We start from the raw sequence: 17,227 nt of genomic DNA, 5'->3' as shown, positions 1-17,227 counted from the left end.
GCTATATTTACCCAAAACTCAAATTATAGCAATGAATAAAATAAAAAATACGGAAGAGTCTGATGAAATTTCTAGAAGTTGCAATGCCTTTATTTTTTACTTCATAATATGAAACAGCAGACAATAAAGAGTGTCAGTGTGCGGTAGTTTGGCAGGAGCAAAATTTCGCGCGCTCGCTTTGCTAGATTTTTGCGATTTGTTTTTCTTCTCTGCGGGGCACCGACGACGGGAAGCCAAGCAGTCAGTAGTGTCAGTGTGCGGTAGTTTGGCAGGAGCAAAGTTTCGCGCGCTCGCTTTGCTAGATTTTTGCGATTTGTTTTTCTTCTCTGCGGGGCACCGACGACGGGACGCCAAGCAGTCAGTAGTGTCAGTGTGCGGTAGTTTGGCAGGAGCAAAGTTTCGCGCGCTCGCTTTGCTAGATTTTTGCGATTTGTTTTTCTTCTCTGCGGGGCACCGACGACGGGAAGCCAAGCAGTCAGTAGTGTGCGGTAGTTCGGCAGCAGCAAAGCTTCGCGCGCTCGCTTTGCTAGATTTTTGCGATTTGTTTTTCTTCTCTGCGGGACACCGACGACGGGACGCCAAGCAGTCAGTAGTGTGCGGTAGTTCGGCAGCAGCAAAGCTTCGCGCGCTCGCTTTGCTAGATTTTTGCGATTTGTTTTTCTTCTCTGCGGGGCACCGACGACGGGAAGCCAAGCAGTCAGTAGTGTGCGGTAGTTCGGCAGCAGCAAAGCTTCGCGCGCTCGCTTTGCTAGATTTTTGCGATTTGTTTTTCTTCTCTGCGGGGCACCGACGACGGGACGCCAAGCAGTCAGTAGTGTGCGGTAGTTCGGCAGCAGCAAAGTTTCGCGCGCTGGCTTTGCTAGATTTTTGCGATTTTTTTTTCTCTTCTCTCTGCGGGGCTCCGACGACGGGACGAGTGTGCGCGCGCCGTGGTTGAGTCGGTTCCGAATTTTTCGCTTCCCTTCGGCGCTAGTTTCCAATACACTTTTAGTTGATAATAAATATTTTCTTTCATTTTTTGCATTTACACAAAAGAGTGAAAAATGTTAGTTCGGGTTCGCCGGTCGAGAAAAAAATCCGGGCGCCGACAAGTGAGTCGCGTTCAGTGTATTTCTGTGTGGAATAGACTAAAGGTTTCTGCTCCCTAGTGGAGTGGAGACGCGCGATAGAATTTTCTTTTTGGCTAGTTCTTGCGTCGAAAAGTGGTCGGTTGTTAACGGCGGTTTGTGTATATTGATCCATTGTCAAATCATATCACCAACCATAGGTGACTCCCGGACTGACAATGTACCTTACCCTACTAACAAAAAAATTCCTTCCTGAGACAAACGTGGAGATGCAGCGATTCGCGGTCTTTTTAACAACGTTTGTCTTACTAACATTCCCTTCCATCCTCGATGACCGTAAGGACGTGGCCGGCGCCGTTATTGACCTTATTAAAGTTGAGAGCTGTCGACCTGTGTACATTGAGAATAGTAAGCTAGTCCCAAGCCCTATTCATTGGTTCCTTGTGCAATTTCGATTGCTCTGGTCAATCACGGAGTAGCAACTACGAATTGTGCGGTCATCTATGCTCATGCTCATGCTCATGCTCATAATATGAAACAGCAGACAATAAAATAAAGAAGGTAAACTATGTAATGGTTATATCTGCGATAAATTTTCTCCGATTTTGACAATATTGATCTCATTTGATCCAGATTTATTTTTTCCATCAAAAACAAATTCGACTGAACCGATCTGGTCATCGTGAGTTAAGAAAAAACCCGAATTGCCATACACGTGGAATTTTCCATAGACCAGCTGCAATTGGCTTCTTTAGTGGTGTTGAGATAATTCCATATTCACAATCTACATGCCAAACTGAACCGAAATCCAAATTTTCATGAACTTTGGTGCCCGGGAACCTATTTGAAAATCGATTTAAAGTTTGTATGGGAGCGATTTGTCGAATCACCTCGTCGCATTTCGTACTGGGCGGAGCTGTCAAGCAGTTGCCCAGCTGTCAAAAGGTGATTTCAAAAAATATTTTTGTAATTGAATTTAGGTATCAAAATAAAGTTGCTCTTTCGAATAAAATCAAAAAATCAATATATTATTCTTAATTTAAAAACCCAATTGATGATTGGTACAAATTAAGTACCTTACCAAGAAAAAATGTTAAATTTAAATTTATACGTTCAATATGTAGTCCGTCCAAAGTCTTACACCGTACATCAAACCGTTTTTAATTAGATTTTGTTTTAGATTTTATAGAGGCATTTTAAAATCTTCTCCTGTGTGGTAGGGATAGGATTTTTCAAAACACCATCGTTCTTCTTCTTCTTCATGCACCATCAAATCACCAATAGCATATCTGCCCAGCCTAGGCCCAAAGTATTGACTTCAAAGTAATCATTACGAGGCATAAATGTCAATTTCTTGATTTTGCTTTGGCTGACCAAGCCAAGGTTGACCGTAGCATTTTCATAATTCAAATCTCAATTTGTTCATCGAGCACATGTTCTGTTGTGCTGCACGTGGATGTCAAAGCGTTTTCAACAGTGTAATTACGAAGCATGTTTCACGAGAGACCATATTTTTTCAATACGCTAACTCCAACAACGCCGATATTAGAATAGAGGAGCTTAGAAGCAAAGGGGTGTAAGTTACAAAAACCCACTTTCGAGTAAATGAGCTTTGAAGTTTTTCACCAGTTTTTCATCCCATTCAAAATGTATGGAGTTTCAATATCAACCAAATTTTCTCTGATTTACTGTAATTTTTCTAATCATCATAAAAATAATCTTTAAAAAGTTCCTGTGAGCTTGAAATCTGAAGATTTTTTGATATGTTCAGCTCAAACTCGACAAAACGGTCACTTACACCTCTTTGCATCTGGGCCCCTCAATAGCATAAGGATATGTTCCAGAAAATTTGGACTTTTGGGAATACCGCGTAACCCAATCGTTCTATTCGCATAACCAATCAATAAAAAAAAAGATTTCTTATTCAAACGAGTCGAAGTTCACTTAAATCGGTTCAAAGTTGAAAAAATATGACTACTTTTCAGTTTTGAGGGTAGCCGGATACGCTTCCGGCATTCTACGCAATGAAAAACAAGCAAAACTGCAGCCCCTCAACAGCAATTGAATGTTTTTTTTTTTAATTTTTCAATTACATACACGGTAAAAAATCTGCACGCTCAATGTAAGGGAAAAATCCCTTAACTATTCAATTTTCTAATCAACATGATCAGAAATGCTTTTCCTTTTAAATCGCAATGCTGTCGGTGTTGATTTGAGGACCAAAACAAACCCACCGGAGAAATCAACTGAAAATCCCTTCGATTTGCACTACTGTAAAAAGCAATACGATCCAAAGTGAAAAGTTGTTGATTTGGTAATGACTGTCTTAGGCATAAAAGTAAATATAGATGACAGGTGGTAGAAAGTGCTTCGCTTCGATTCACGCCTCTCCAACAGACCTGAAGTAGTGTAGTGATAAAACAGTTGATCGGGACTCTGAAGGTCCTGGTATCGAATCTGGCTGCACATTTTTTTTAATTCTAGTTTTGAAATCAAAACATTGTCAACAACGAATTGATGTGATGTTCCATTAAAATTGAAGAGGCATTGGATGTTCTTTGTCAAATGATATGTAATTGATAACAAACTGATTGAACAGTAGTGCGAATTCAAGTGCCAATCAGTTCATATCACAGTGCAGATTTTTTACCGTGTAGAATAAAGCTGTTTCCTTATAAGCATTTTCTGATCTTTTACCTGCTATCCATCGACCTTTTGCTCTACAAGCAATGAAAAAAAAACGAATATTTAATCAAATTTCTCATTTTTTGTAATATAGCTAAAAATTAAGATTATTTCATATTCTGATATAATTATGTTATTTTTGCAACTGATTTTTTTGTTCAGTTGCAAAAATAACAAAGTTATAACAGAGTTTGTTCTGATTTATTTGTAACAAAACTAGTTACAAAAGATTATAATATATTTTGTTATAATTTAGTTTGAAAAAGTTTGAAACAGTCCATGTCATAACAAAATTATAACATAATTTGTTAGTTATATCACATTAAGATATAATTATGAAATATTCTTGTTATGTTCATCTAGTCGGGTATGGCCTCCACTTTAGCATCCTATTCTACATCATATATGACTTCGTGATGGCTGAGAATTCTATATATTTAGACCAACATGTGAGAATGATGACTTCAGTTTCTCTCTTCCCTAATAGGTGTATTTTCAACTATTCATGTACCTATCTTTCAAATAGGTAGATCCGACTTCATCCTCTGGAACGACAGGGAAAACATGTGAAATACAAAATATTTCTGAAAAATCCCATTCAAAACCATCTACAATTTTGGATTCAGCTGTCTGTATTAGCTTCGTTCAAACAAGTTTACTCCATAAGTTTGACATTTTTATCATTGACATTCACATGTCAAAGGCGGAATCTGGAACGTCCCTTTGAAAACCTTAAAAACCTTCAATATCGTCTGCTATGTTCTCGTTTAGATGTATGCAGGGTACTGCGCCACTTGGGCAGTGGCTGGTATTTTGGGTACTTTTCAGCTACAACTCAGTCAATTTCAGAAATTTAGCAAAACTTCGCGCCGCCCAGCAGGGACTTTGTTTTGTACACATTACAGCACCTCCATGTCACGTAATATACCACACCTCTTATCAAATGCGATACCGTAAGCGTACCATACTTTGCGCACCTAGGGCCTAACTTTGCGCACTTTTCAAAAAATCGTTAAACAGTTTTTCTGGTGCATTATGCAAACTTTTTCCCACGGAATACTAGCTAGTGATATGGGGCATGCACTTTGTCTCAGTTTGGATGTAATGATAAATGGAAGAGGAAGACAAATTGATGAGTGAATATGCAGTTGCTTTCCCTCAAATGCTGTAAATAACGTTGTAGAATGACGTAGGTTTTGTTTCAAAATTTGTTTTAGTTTAGATAGCAATACCATAAAGTATTTGTGCACTCTCAATAATACAATAATAACCAAACTTGTTCCACAACAGAATGTAATATTGAAATGTTATTTAAGGGCTGCATACCAATTGCTTGGTCATAACAAAATAAGATTGTCCAACAAAACATGTTATGGAAACGTAATGCCTTGATAATTCAATAATAACAAAACAAGATATAAAAACAGGTTTTGTGATTTCGTAGTTATTAATTTGATATTCCCCTCTGCTCGGGGAAACATGTGGGTGAAATCCAAATGAAAACTTAGGAGGAATCTTTGAAGGCAAATCCTTGAGGAATGCCAAAAAAAGCTTCTCAACGTTCTGCAAGGGATAACCAAGAGTATTCGTACAAGATCGTATACAGGAATCCTATCCCAGAAACATTCTTAGAGGAATTCCAGAAATACCCTTAGAAGACTACAATCCTCCTTCAGGAAGAATTTCAAGAGATCAGAGCGACGAATCTTATGAGAAGAAAAGAATCCCGTAAGGAATTGTGGAATAACGGAATTCAAAAGAGGAATCACAAAAGATGATCCTCCGACACGAATGCCTACTATGGTTAAGTGTCGTAAATAATAATAATACTAATAATACTAATAATAATAATAATAATAATAATAATAATAACAAAAGATATCCAAGAAACATTCTTGAGTTATTTCAAAGGAACCCCGTGGAACTCCGAGAAAAATCCCTGGGCGAAAACCCTAGAGGAATACCTTAAAAAGTTTTTTAACATTGTAATGGAATCCTCAGATGTATATAGAGATTCTTCTCCACAGATTTCTACAGAAATACTTCTAGGAATTCCTCGAAGATATCAATCTGGACATCCTTCCAGAAATTTAATCTAGAGGTCAAAAAAGAAATTTGATCTAGAGATTTCTCCTGAGATTCTTGGAGGAAACGCAGTAGGAACACATGGAGGATTTCCGCAATGAACACAAAAAGAATTCCTGGAGGATTCCTAAATCAATTTGTGGAAGATTCCCTTAAAGAACTTCTGAAGGATCCTCAGAAGGAACTCCTGGAGAATTCTGAGAAAAAACTTCTGAAGGTTGCCCATTAGCAACTCCCTGAGATTTTCAGAAGAAATTTCTGGAGGATTCCCGGGAGGAACTTCTGGAGGATTCCCAGAAGGAGCTTCTGGAGGATTTCCAGAAGCAATTTCTGAAGAACTCCCAGAATGAACTCTTAGAGAAATCCAAAAAAAAAAACTCCTCGAGAATTCTTGAAACAAATCGCAGAAGATTCCCAAAATAGAACTTTTGAAGGATGCTCAAAAGAAACTCCTGAAAGCTTTTCAGAAGGCACTCTTGGAGGATTCCTAGAAATAACAGAAGGAACTTTTGGAGAACTCCCAGAATGAACTATTGGAGAAATCCCAAGAGGAACTCCTGGAGAATTCCTAAAACAAATCGGTAAAGATTCCCCGAAAAAGGACTTCAGAAGCATTCTCAAAAGAAACTCCTAATAGCTTTTCAGAATGAACTCCTGAAGGATTACCAGAGGTTTCAGGATCTTCTGGAGGATTTCCAGAAGGAACTTCTGGAGAACTTTTAGATGAAACTTCTGGAGGATTCCCAGAAGGAACTTCTGGAGAATTCCCAGTAGGAACTTCTGGAGGATTCCCAGAAAGAACTTCTGGAGGATTCCCAGAAGGAATTTCTGGAGGATTCCAAGATGGAACTTCACGAAGATTCCTAGAAGGTACTTCTGGAGAGCTCCCAGAATGAACTACTTGAACTATTGGAAAATGAATTATTCAAAAGTAAGTTTTGATTTTTCACAAGAAACTCCTTGAGGATTGCGAGAAAAAAACGAGAAGGATGCCCATAAGCAACTCCCGGAGATTTCCAGCAGGAAATTGTGGAAGACTCCCAGAAGGAAATTCTGGAAAACACCCGGAATGAACGCGTGGAGAAACCTTAAACAGAACTCCAGGAGAATTCCTAAAACAAATCGTAGATCATTTCCAAACAGAACTTCTGAAAGATTCTCAAAAGGACTCTTGATGATTTTTCAGAAGTAACTCCTGGGAGATTCCTAAAAAGAACTCCTGTGCGATTCCCATAAGGAACTCCTGCAGTATTCCTAAGTTGAATACTGTAAGATTCCTATAAGGAATTCTTGGAGAAACTTCAAAAAAAAAATCCTGAAGGATTTCTAAATCAACTAGGAGAAGATTCTCAAAAAAAAAAGTTTCCGAAGGATTCTCGAAAGGAACTATTGATGATTTTTCAGAAGCATTCCGAGAAAAAAAACTCCTGTAGGATTCCCATAGGCAACTCCCGGAGATTTCCAGAAGGAATTCCTGGAGGATTCCCTGAAGGAATTTCTAGAGGATTCTCAGAATGAACTCCTGGAGGTTTCTCAGAAGCATGGATATCTTCTGAGGTTTCATCCAAAACTCCTCCCGAAATTCTGCCTGGATTTCATCTTAGGGTAACTGCAACTCGTTTCATAGTTTCACCCGGAGTATTTTTTCCTGATACTACTACCTTGAATTCATTCCAAGATTTTTTTTCAAAATTTCTTCTGGGATTTCCCCCGGAATGTATCTCATGGATTCCTCAAGAATTTTGCTAAAATCTTTAAAGAAAATCACCCACTGTAATCGTGGATTGAACCAGATAAAAGCGATTTTTTCAAGAATTTCCTTTAGGAGTTTATTCAGGAATTCCTCTTGGAGTTACCCCTGGTTTCTACCAGTAAGTAATCCACTAGGGATTACTTCAAAAATTCCTTCGTGGAACAATCTCTGGAAATTTTTCGACGAATACCTCTGGGGATTCTTCCTGGATTTTCTCTGGTAATTCCTCCAGAAATTCCACAAATTAGTCTGGGAATTTCTGCAGGAATTCTTCCAAGATTATCACAGGGAATTCTTCCAGAAATCTCATTTATTTCAATGTTTTTTTCCAGGCTATTCCTTAGGATTTCTCCTGAAAATGCGCTTATGAAGTCTGCTAAAGGATTTTCAAGGATTTTCTAAGGAAACCTTCCTCCAAGAGTTTGTCTGAAGAAATTTCTATTCGAATTCATCCAAGTATTTTTCTACGGGTTTCTTTAGCAATTTCCTCTAAGATGCCTCCAAAACCCGTCTATAGTTTCCCCCAATAGTTACTCTGGAGAAATTTTCAGTAATTACATGGGATTCTTACAGAAATTCCTGTGGCAGAATGCACCCCGGAATGCCTTCGGAATTCATACACGAATTTCTTCAGGAAATACTGAAGATTCATCCAGGAATTTCTATTAGAATATCTCCACGTTTCCTTACATGTTGCATCGAGAATTTCCAATGATTCCCTGGGGATTTGTTCAATACTTTTTCTATGGTTCCACCAGAAATTTCTTCAATTATTTTACCAGGATTTACTCATCTTGACCTTCCTTCTGGAATTATTTCGATACTTTTTCCATAACAGAGCAGTTTTTATGCCTCCAGCAATTCCTTCGGAAATCTCTCTATTCGTTTTTCTGATGATTTTCCCGGAACTACTCCGATAATTTCTCCAGAAACCACTAGGAATTTCACCTGCTATGCATTTAAGAATTCCTTTCGGCGTTTCTTCAGGAATTCCTTCGTAGATTCATGCAGGAGTCTTCTTGAGTTTTTCCAGAAATTCTCCTGGAAGTTCCTTCAGTTATTTCTCAGCTAGGAATTCCTTATGGAGTTCCGCCAGATCTCCTGACCTGAATTTTTTCGGGAATTTCACTAAGAATTCCTCAGAATGTCATTCCTAATAACACTTCCAAACACTTCGCAATAAATTTCTCGAAATTCCACGAAAATTTATTCTGGAAGTTTCTGCAAACATTCCTTTAGGAGCTTCTTTGGAAGTTGGTGTACGAGTTCTTTCGTTAATTACTCTGGCAATTCTTCCAAAAAATTACTCAAAAAACTGTCCTGTTGTTTATTGAGGAACTTGTGAATTTCCTCAGTAATTTATCTGTAAATACCTCCAGAAACTCCTATAAAAGATTCTATCAAGGCTTTCTCTACGAATTTCTTCAGTAAATCATTGAGAAATTTGTCCAGGTGTTTATCTCATGAATTTCAACAGCGATTCTTTCTGAGATTCCCTTGGAAGTTCCTTCTGATTTTCCCAAATTTCTTCAGGAATTCCTCCAGGAAATCTTTCAGAAATTCCTCTAGAAATTCTTTCAATAATTACTTTTTGAATTTCTAAAATAATTTCTCTGAGGATTCCCGCAGGAATTCCACTGGGGAGCTCTTCAGTAATTTCTCTGGAAATTCCTCTTAGGATTCTTCCAGGAACTCTTATGATCTCTGAGAGAGCAATTCATCTCTGGGGGATATACCGGGAGGAATTGATGAACATATTCCAGCAATAAATCGTGCAAAAGTACCGGGGTAAAAATTCTGGGAGGAGCATAGAAAGAAATCATGTGACACTTCCAAGAGATTTCCCGGGGGAATTCATCACGGAATTCCTGCTGGAATTCCTTTCAGAATTACCTTCAATTTCTACCGTAATTCATCCTTGAATACATCCCGGGAAAATTTTCAAAATTTCCTCAGCAAATAAAAATCAGACATTAACTTCTGAAAGTATACACTACGGAACTATATTTAGGAGAAAACCCTGGCGAACCTTCAAGGTAAATCACTGGGGAAGCACCAGCCGAAATCCTGAGATATCCTTTGTTAGAAGCTCCAGAAGAAACTTCTGAGGAAAACCCAAGAGAAGCTCTGGACAAAATCCGCGATCTTCAAGGGAGAAATTCATCTACTATTCTGTGACATTCTGGGAGAAATATAGGAAGAAATCACGTGATATTTCCAAGAGCAGTCCTGGGGGAATTCATGACGGCATTTCTTCTGGAATTTCTCTACATTTCTACCATAAGTTATCCTCGAATTCATCCACGGAAAATTTCGCAATAACATCCGGAAAAAAATCCAGCATATATTTCTGAAACATTGTAGGAGAAAACCCTAGCACCTAACGAAATCCTGAAAAACCCGCTGCCAGAAACTCCGGTAGAAGCGATCACTGAGACATTCATCTATTGACGAAACCCAGGAAAGAACTCTTGGAGAAAACCTGGAAGATTCTATGGTAGATATAGTGAAAGGAACGCAGGATTAAATCTTGTGAAACCTTTAAGGTGAAACATCAAGAAATCCCTTTGCAATTTTGCATACAAACTTTAGAGGCACAAATCTGACGAAAGAAGCATCAAACCAAGCCGCACTTGTTTATCCTGGCTTTGCTCACTTGCAAAAAGAGGCAGCTTTTCCAAATCGAGCGCATTTGTTTACGAATTTTCAAGATTGGTGCTCCTGAAAACGCGAGTAGGGTACCAAGTCGGCCATTGTGGCAGCCATGTTTGTGTTCTTTGAAGTTTCTCCTTAAGGGAAGTCCTGGTAGAAACTCCGGATGATATCCCCGAGGAACTATTTGTGTAGGGCCAGAAAAATATCTGGAAAAATCCCTGAATGAACTCCTGCCGAATCCCGAGTTAAATCTCCGGATCTCGGGAGAATCTCTGGAAGAAATTCTTAAAGAAATCATCTAGGGTATCGGGATGCTTCGTTGGCATAGTCCCCTCGTTCGGCCTATCTCAATGTAAACCAAAAACTCAAACAAACACGCATAACTGGATATCGGATTTGGCTATGCGCCAAACAACTGTAACATTTCGTTTCAATTTTAGCACTTTGGAACATTAAAATTGAATGAAAACGTCACTTTGTTTAGCTTTTGTAGACGCCATGATTCTTCGGCTTAGTGGATAGTCTATACACATGATCATAAATGACATGATTCTGAAACATTTAGAATTGACTTTTCAATAACTGAACATTTTATGCGACGGTCAAAGACGCTATTTTGAACTTGTGTATTTGTTTTCAATGAATAATAACTATTTTACAAATTGAATGTGGGCCGAATATTGAGGACATTTACTTCACTATGTACCCAAATCTTGGCCCATCAGTAAAGTGACGTCAAAAACAACGATAAAAAGACGTCAACAGCATTTCTTGCGTAAGAACCAGAAAGAACGAACAGGAACAAAGATTTTGTGTGCGGTGACTGTAAAAATATAACACAATAATAGGGTTGCGTTGTTTTCGTTACTAAATTAAGAAATAACTTTAGTTAAAGTGATTTATTTACAGTTTTTTGAAAATTTGGCTCCGAAAATATAATTTAAAAGTAAGATTGGAGAACAAACAGAGATAATACTTCAGCAGAAATATTGAAAAAATGAGATAATTAGTGGATCTAGTGCATGGATAGCAATAGGCCAACGTTGTATCCACTAATAGGACAATTTTTGTACCATAGACCAACGTTGCATACCATCGCATCGAATCTTTTCAACTTGATTAAGTAAAATCTTGAATATTTACGTAAGTTTACTTCCAATTGGTGAAACATGCATTGCCTAGAGTGTGTAATAGGGTCGACATATTATTTCTAGTGCTATTAATTCATGAGTTATGGTCAAAATTGTCAAGGCGGCTTGCAAATTAGGCCAAGGAATGGTACATATACCCTATAATGTTTCGGAAGACGTACGGTTGCCTGAGTTTTTCAATTGTCTGCTTGTTTAATTGCTGAATTCTAAGTTCAATAGCAATCGTTTGATCAGGCTTTGGAAATTAAAAGTTTCCAGCTTACTGAAAATTTCTGAAAATGTTCAAGTATTTTCATAAATCATCGAGCAGATATTTGTAGCAGTTTTTAAAGCATCTGGGTTATTCTTGATGCAATAACATATCAATATTTTCTGTCCGATACTTTAACTTTAAAAGATTATTATTCGCAGAAGTGTGGTGGGATTTCCAACAGAATTCGTTGAGATGTGAACATCTGTTCCGAAGGATTGACAAAATTTTGAATAAACTTTGAAGATAGAAAGAAAAATAACTACAGAGGAAATTGTTGTAGATTTCTTTACAAAAAATCCAGGTCAAATTCCTTGAAATATCAATGGCGAAATTTCTGGAAATGTTTGATGCAAAAATATTTTGCCTACTTCCAACACTATTAAAATATGAAACAGAAGTGCAGGCTGAACGTGCACTACGTAGAGTTGTTGTCCTTAGATCCTTAGCTCAATATTTTAGGAGAGCCAATCTTTTAACGAAGAATCTCAGGTAAAACTTCTGGATGAATTTCGGCTCTGCCATGTGCAATTTCTGAAGAAATAAATGTAGAAAATAACCTGAAACATTTTTGAGATAAACATCTGAAGAATACCATGGATAATTTTGTAGTCGGTACAACGAACTATTCCAGCAAACAAGACACAGTGAATTAGCAACCCATGTAATCACGTGGAGACAGTCACTATATTTACATACTACTCAGTCAACTGTAAATAAGATAAAAAGAAAGCAAATATCCCAGATGTTCTCTGCATCTGTTTGTATATGCACAAATGTGCAATTTAAGCTATCTCTTGTACCCTACCCCGACAATGATGCGGTGTTGATTTTATGGTACAGAGGCTGATCAGGTAGAATGACAGGTAAAAGTTCGTATTTGCGGGGATATTTCTTGCATTCGTCACAAAGAATAGAAGGAATGAAGAAAAACGGTGCAGTTCGCTAGCAAGTTATTTATGTTTGTTTTTTTTATAACACCCCCAAAATTATGAGTTCCGATCAGTATAGGCGTCTCCTGTTTTTACTATCTTCTATTTACCGTTTCACTGCTACTATATCGGTGATGTTGATCTGCATCTGATATCTTCTGTTTATTATATAGATACCATAAAAATTTAAATTGCCCCTCATTTACTAAAAAAAAGATAAACTAATAAATCATCATTTCAAGCTCCAATACGTGCATAATGCGAATCGTTCACTGTAAATCTCTTCCATGTCTCTATTCCCTTGGCCCCAAACTGGAACCCCAACTAACGCCACCACACTCTTAACCTTGGACCACTTCGATAAACGCTACAAAAAAAAACGAAAATCCACTCCACAGTATTTCGGCAAGGCGTCCACAGATACTACTTTCTCGGTACAGCACCAATTCCTATGCTAGAGTTAAAGTTGAATGCTATGAATACCTACATTAGTTCTTGTTCTCTCTGTACCATCCAGTTCCATCCGCTAAACTTTAATCGTCTTTTAATCTGCCTTGATAGTCGCATCAAATCGTTGCATCAGTTTATATCTACAAAATTCGCTTTTAAATTTAAGGTTACGCCAGTCTCACACAATCGTAGAGCATCCATCAGTAGTGTTTTGTTTTTATTTCCCCTTGCATATGCGGCGTTCTTCTGTTTCTGCTAGTTATCTTTCTCCTCTACTTAGTAGCTTCCAGTAGAAGGTTGATCGCTTTGCCACAACAAAAGCGAAAGTTTATCAGAGCGAATATCTTAAGCGACTATTTCCTCAAGGCGCCTATTATCTGTTTTTAATTTGTGAGAATAGTTTCCTATTCGTCCGCGTGCGTGGCGTGGTCGCCACCGCCTCCTCAATCTCTTCGGTTCAAGTTTATACCTAGATGGGGGACGCCGATAGGGGGCTGACTTGGAACCACCACCACGACCCACAGTCAATCAGACGCACAGTTCCCGTAATGAGCCAAGCGGTAATTTGACTGCAGCATTGTTTGTATATGTTTTGCTGCTATGATGTTGCCTATTCCGAAAAGACTGAAACTGGCGTGCTTTCGTGGGCGGTTGGGTCGCGCGGTTACCGCCATTGTGCGCAACTTAAATAAGCTGTAGTTTTGTCAAATTATCATATCTTTCTCCGTGAGTTTATTGTGTGTCCTCACGGTTGCATGCGGGAGATGCGAAACTTGAGATAGAATTCCTAGTGAAATAGGTAGGTAGGCAGTTGGGAAAGGTAACTCCTACATGACTGTCAGAGAGGGGTGAAAGGTCCAAATACAAATATGGGGAAAGAATTTATTCGCTCGCAAACAATTTAATCTAGCGAGTTAGTATCCGTGGGTTTGGTAGTAACGGAACAATGTTGTTTGACGTGATGTGAACATCACCACCTACGCATAAATTATTTCCTGAGATGCTTATCAAAAATCTGCGTTTCTATGAAAGCTCCAGCTGTATTTTGTTTGATTCCCGTCTAACTAAGCACCAGGGAATGAAATCCTCAGCAAATTGAGACAAAAATTGGCGTTTTCCAAGCAACCGAACAATTCTCCTATGCTTTTTCCTGTGATAAATGTTTATCGGTCGCTGCTGTTGTCCACGACCATAGATAGCCGAAAACTGAAAATCGCTCTTTTCATTTTCGCTATCCAACTTTATCGTCGTCAAAGTTATCGCGATAATTATCAGAAGACAAATAACAAAAATTGTGCCCCAAACGGGACTCTATACTAGACCCTCCACAAAAATGTTTCTTTGCACACACCATAACCACGCGACCACACCAACTGCTCGAGAGGAGTAAGAAATTTTATGCATAAAAGGTACCTTCGGTTGCGACGGTATTACAGAAAGGCGAACAAAGAGCAGAAAGCAAAATAGTCGGCTTTTCATTGCTGGTGATAATTCATTTTCGGCGCTGCGGGACGAGCGAGAACACATTCTCGGGAGAAAACCGGGTCTGAATTTATCGCTTGTCATTTTTCGCCGATAATGCGCGTGAGAGAGTTTTCAATGATCGCGATCGTGATCGATAATATCATTCCCTGCTAAGCACTGATCAATAATGATCGTGCTAATTCTTGCACTTCGCCTAACGCCTCATGGCCAATTTGGTATCAATTACTGATGCCTTATCAAATATTGTGAAAGAACTACAATTTCCTTAAATTAATAAGATTGTATAATTGTCTCTTGAATTCTGTTTCCGTCTAGTTCACGTCTGTTTTGGACACAACCTGAATTCAGTTCCCGGCCACCGAGCTTTTGTGGGGTGTGAATTGAAGGTTGGTTCAACAAGTGAATCTGGGGAAGAGAAAATTGAACGGTGATGAAGAACAATTCGGCTAGCTGTTGCTTTGGTGCGGTTGCTTTCTTCGTACGCAAATGAAGAAAAAGTTTCAACTCGTAAGTGGAGTGAAATTGAAACGTGAAAATTTGCGTAATTTTTCGATTTTCAGTGCCACAGGGACTGATTATTGTTGAGCCATTTTCAAAGATAAGTTGGAATATCTGTAATTATTGGCTATTTTCCACCTGATATGACGGGAATTAGCGCATATGACGATGATGTAAATTTCTACCCTAATTGTCGTCGTGGAACCGATAAAACCAAATGGATTGAACAGGGGGGCTATAAGAACTGCTTTTACCACGAGCATAAATTTGGCTTCCTGATCAGTTACCAACTGACAAAGGGTCCTGGGCATTGGCGGAGCCAGCATTTTCTTTTTTCTTACTCTCCTAAACATACACGAGAAAGAGAAAGATAGAAGAGGAGGCAGCTTGCCTCCTCTTTCATCGCGCTCATTCTCATGTATGATTAGGAGAGTGAGTAAGAAAAAGTAGAATAGCTTCCTTGTCAGATGAAATCAGACTGCAATGGTTTGTGCTTTGGTGTAGTAGTGATCATCTGTCGGAACATTTTCTTAACTTCCGATTCGACGAAAATCTGCTTCGTCTGACTCCACAGGATTATGGAGCTCAAATCTTCCTACCGACCGCCCCTACCAGATGCGCATCATTCATGGACAAGCTAGATGATGTTTTGCAGTCAAAGCGTCAAATACAAATACAGGTCACTTAGTGGTTGCACTGGCTTCCTTGACCACCGGATGATGAAGGAGGAAACACCGTTTTGGTGATTTTTCATCGGTACCTTCGACCTTCCACATGTTTCCCAACTTCTGGTGCTCTTCCATGAACGAGACGTACTGCTTTCGCAAGTTTTCATCCCTTGCCAATCTGCGTCGTGTTCCTAGCAGATACCGGTAGATTTCCCGTGTTTCACCTAGATTTGGAAGAGTTTCTGCCTCGTTGGATTCCTCGTTGATGCATATCTTCACATAATTTCTCCTTCGGTGAACATGAATTTTGGCAGAACCAGAAACGTTCCATCAACCTTTCTAGCTCTGCGATTGCTGAGCAATGGCAGTTGACATGTTAGGACTCGCTTGGAGAAGACAACCCATCTGGAAGCCGCTTACGTGAGTATTGGTAGATGATTTCCGATAGAAAATTTCGGAAAACTCTAAAAAAGCCTCGGTGGATTTTCGTGTTGATGGAAAGCGTAGTTAGATTTGTGATCACTTTGGAATGTCAGGAATGCCATTTCCCGATAGAAATCCGAGACTCACGAGCAGAGATGCCAAATATACAGATTTTTCTGTATTATACAGATTTTTGATCTTCCATACAGACAAAATACAGAGTACAGAAAAATACAGATATTTAAAATGTGATACAGATTTCTCCAGAAATTATGAAATTTGAAGTTATTTTCAATAGATTTAATGGAAACTTATGAAAAATTTATAAAAAATTGTAGATTTTCTCACATGTTTTAGAAAAATGAATAACAGTAAAAATTCAAAACCGCCAAAAAGTGATACATTTTTGTTAGCTTCTATTGAAATCTAGGAATCTCGGTGTCTGCTTTACCCACAAATACGGCGATACAGAAAAATCTGTATTGATACAGATTTTTGATAAAAATAATCTGGCATCTCTGCTCGTCAGCGCAGAACCATCCTTAACCTTGGCAGTTCCCTGTCCTATGCAGGATTCTTGAAGACATCTGAGCAAAGTTACATGCTAGAGCCTCTGTAGCCACCATGTTGGCCACTTAGACAGCATTGCAACTTGTGGGCCCATGCGATACTTGGGAATTCGTTGGATGGTTGCCTTCAACAACTGCCGTTGTACTTCTCCGCTCTGAAGCATATCAGAGTATGGTGCCGCCTTCTGCAGATCCGAAAGAAGAATTTTGATTGACACTCAAGTGAAGGATGACCATATTGGAAGCAGTTCCTCCAAAGTCCCTTGGGTTTTAGCAATGAGTCCCTATCTGTCTACCATGGATAATTGTTGGAATGCGAAACATTGGTACAGAAGATGATGATCCGTGGGAGCCACATATCTTTCTGGGTTCGCCTGAACCGAGTTTTAGTTGGTATTCACTGTTGGTAACTTAAGTTCGGATGAAGGAAGTTGAAGATGGAACTTGGAGTCCACCGGCTTGGTCGGAAGGGACTCCAGAACTTGAATTCATTTCCGAATAATTTCGGTTAGATCCCTCAGTGTGTTGCGATTCAAATATGACGTCCATCATTTTT

General features: G+C 38.8%; 1 protein-coding gene across 7 annotated transcripts in view; it reads left to right on the top strand.

Moving 5' to 3' along the window:
- LOC109405001 (microtubule-associated protein Jupiter) overlaps positions 1 to 17,227 on the top strand; it is a 526,579-nt gene that overhangs the window by 487,472 nt on the left and 21,880 nt on the right. For 4 of the 7 annotated variants that reach the window (XM_029871323.2, XM_029871317.2, XM_029871327.2 and 1 more), the window contains exon 4: positions 12,977 to 13,012. The exons of the other annotated variants lie outside the window; for them this stretch is intronic. In XM_029871323.2, coding sequence (XP_029727183.2) covers positions 12,977 to 13,012 — 36 coding nt within the window. The remainder of the gene's footprint in view (positions 1 to 12,976; positions 13,013 to 17,227) is intronic. 7 annotated transcript variants of the gene reach the window in all.

The sequence above is a fragment of the Aedes albopictus genome, chromosome 3 (genome assembly GCF_035046485.1).
Source record: "Aedes albopictus strain Foshan chromosome 3, AalbF5, whole genome shotgun sequence".
In the NCBI taxonomy this organism is placed as follows: domain Eukaryota; kingdom Metazoa; phylum Arthropoda; class Insecta; order Diptera; family Culicidae; genus Aedes; species Aedes albopictus.
Note: the sequence above shows the minus strand (reverse complement) of the source record. Positions and strands in the feature narration are given on the sequence as shown.